Genomic DNA, 1,207 nt, shown 5'->3' on the forward strand with positions numbered 1-1,207 from the left:
GTTGGCCTGTGGACTCAAGGGTCCCAGGTTTGATTCCGGTCAAGGGGAGGCAGCTGATCGATGTTTCTAACTCTCTATCCCTCTCCCTTCACCTCTGTAAAAAAAAAAAAAAATCAGTAAGATATTTTAACAAAAAAAACTACACCCAAACACGTGACTAGAAATTATCTGATGGGAAAATTTAATGTCAACTCTCCTTTAGGCATCTGGATGCTGCGATGTAAGAAAGAGTTACTTTGTAAATTGTCAAATAGCTAATAAAGAACTGGGGAAGCTGGAGAAAAAGGAAAGGGAACGCTCATGTGGGTTCTCTCAAAGGCTTTGGAAGCCCCGTAGCTCTGGGAGACCCCCCTGCCCCGCCCTCCTTACGGGGAGGCCTCCGAGGCGCCCACAGGTGTCAGCTACCTGCAGCCGCTTCGAAGGGAATCAGTCCACGCCCTTCAGGTAGAAGCTGATGTTTTGGCCACTCTGGCCGTCTGAGGAGCTGTCTTTCTCTGTTTAGGAAGTTCTCTGTTCCGTATGTTATAAGTGCTTCTGTTTCTGGAAAAGTAGATGTGCCTCCTGGTTGACATGTTTGTCTTTTTGAATTCTAGATCTGGGACATATTTCTTAAAGTAAGAAATACGATCCTTACAGATAAATGATACAGGGTGTCCCAAAAATAGATACACATACTTTGCATCATTAGTAAGACAGCGATTATTAAAATGTATTTCATTTTTAAAAATGCGCTGTCAGCCCTTACAGCGTGCGTGCGTTTTGGGGGGACACCCTGTATAGTTCTCGGTTTGCACCTTGACGTTGAGTTTCCAGCCTAACGCGTTGTTCCCTTTCAGGGTCAGCCTTTACCACATCCGACAACTTGTCTCTCAGCTCCTGGGTGTCCTCTTCGTCCAGTTTCCCTGGATTTCAGCACCCACAGTCCCTGACTGCTCTGGGCACCAGCACAGCGTCCATAGCAACGCCCATTCCTCACCCCATCCAGGGCTCTCTGCCGCCATACGGCCGCCTGGGGATGCCTCTGACCCCCTCGGCCCTCGCCAGCTCCATGCAGGGGAGTGGCCCCACCTTCCCCTCCTTCCACATGCCCCGGTACCACCACTACTTCCAGCAGGGCCCCTACGCGGCCATCCAGGGACTGCGCCACTCCTCCGCCGTGATGACGCCTTTCGTATGACTCTTCTGAAAGCAGGAGAATCCCAACCCA

The 1,207-nt window shown here is 50.3% G+C and overlaps 1 protein-coding gene across 1 annotated transcript in view; it reads left to right on the forward strand.

Annotated features, from left to right (window-relative positions):
- TBX20 (T-box 20) overlaps positions 1–1,207 on the forward strand; it is a 34,367-nt gene extending 33,160 nt beyond the window's left edge. The window contains exon 8 of the mRNA XM_006757238.2: positions 837–1,207. Within this exon, the coding sequence (XP_006757301.1) occupies positions 837–1,177 (341 nt within the window). The 3' untranslated portion in view covers positions 1,178–1,207. The remainder of the gene's footprint in view (positions 1–836) is intronic.

The sequence above is a fragment of the Myotis davidii genome, unplaced genomic scaffold, assembly GCF_000327345.1.
Source record: "Myotis davidii unplaced genomic scaffold, ASM32734v1 scaffold573, whole genome shotgun sequence".
NCBI classification, from domain to species: Eukaryota; Metazoa; Chordata; class Mammalia; order Chiroptera; family Vespertilionidae; genus Myotis; species Myotis davidii.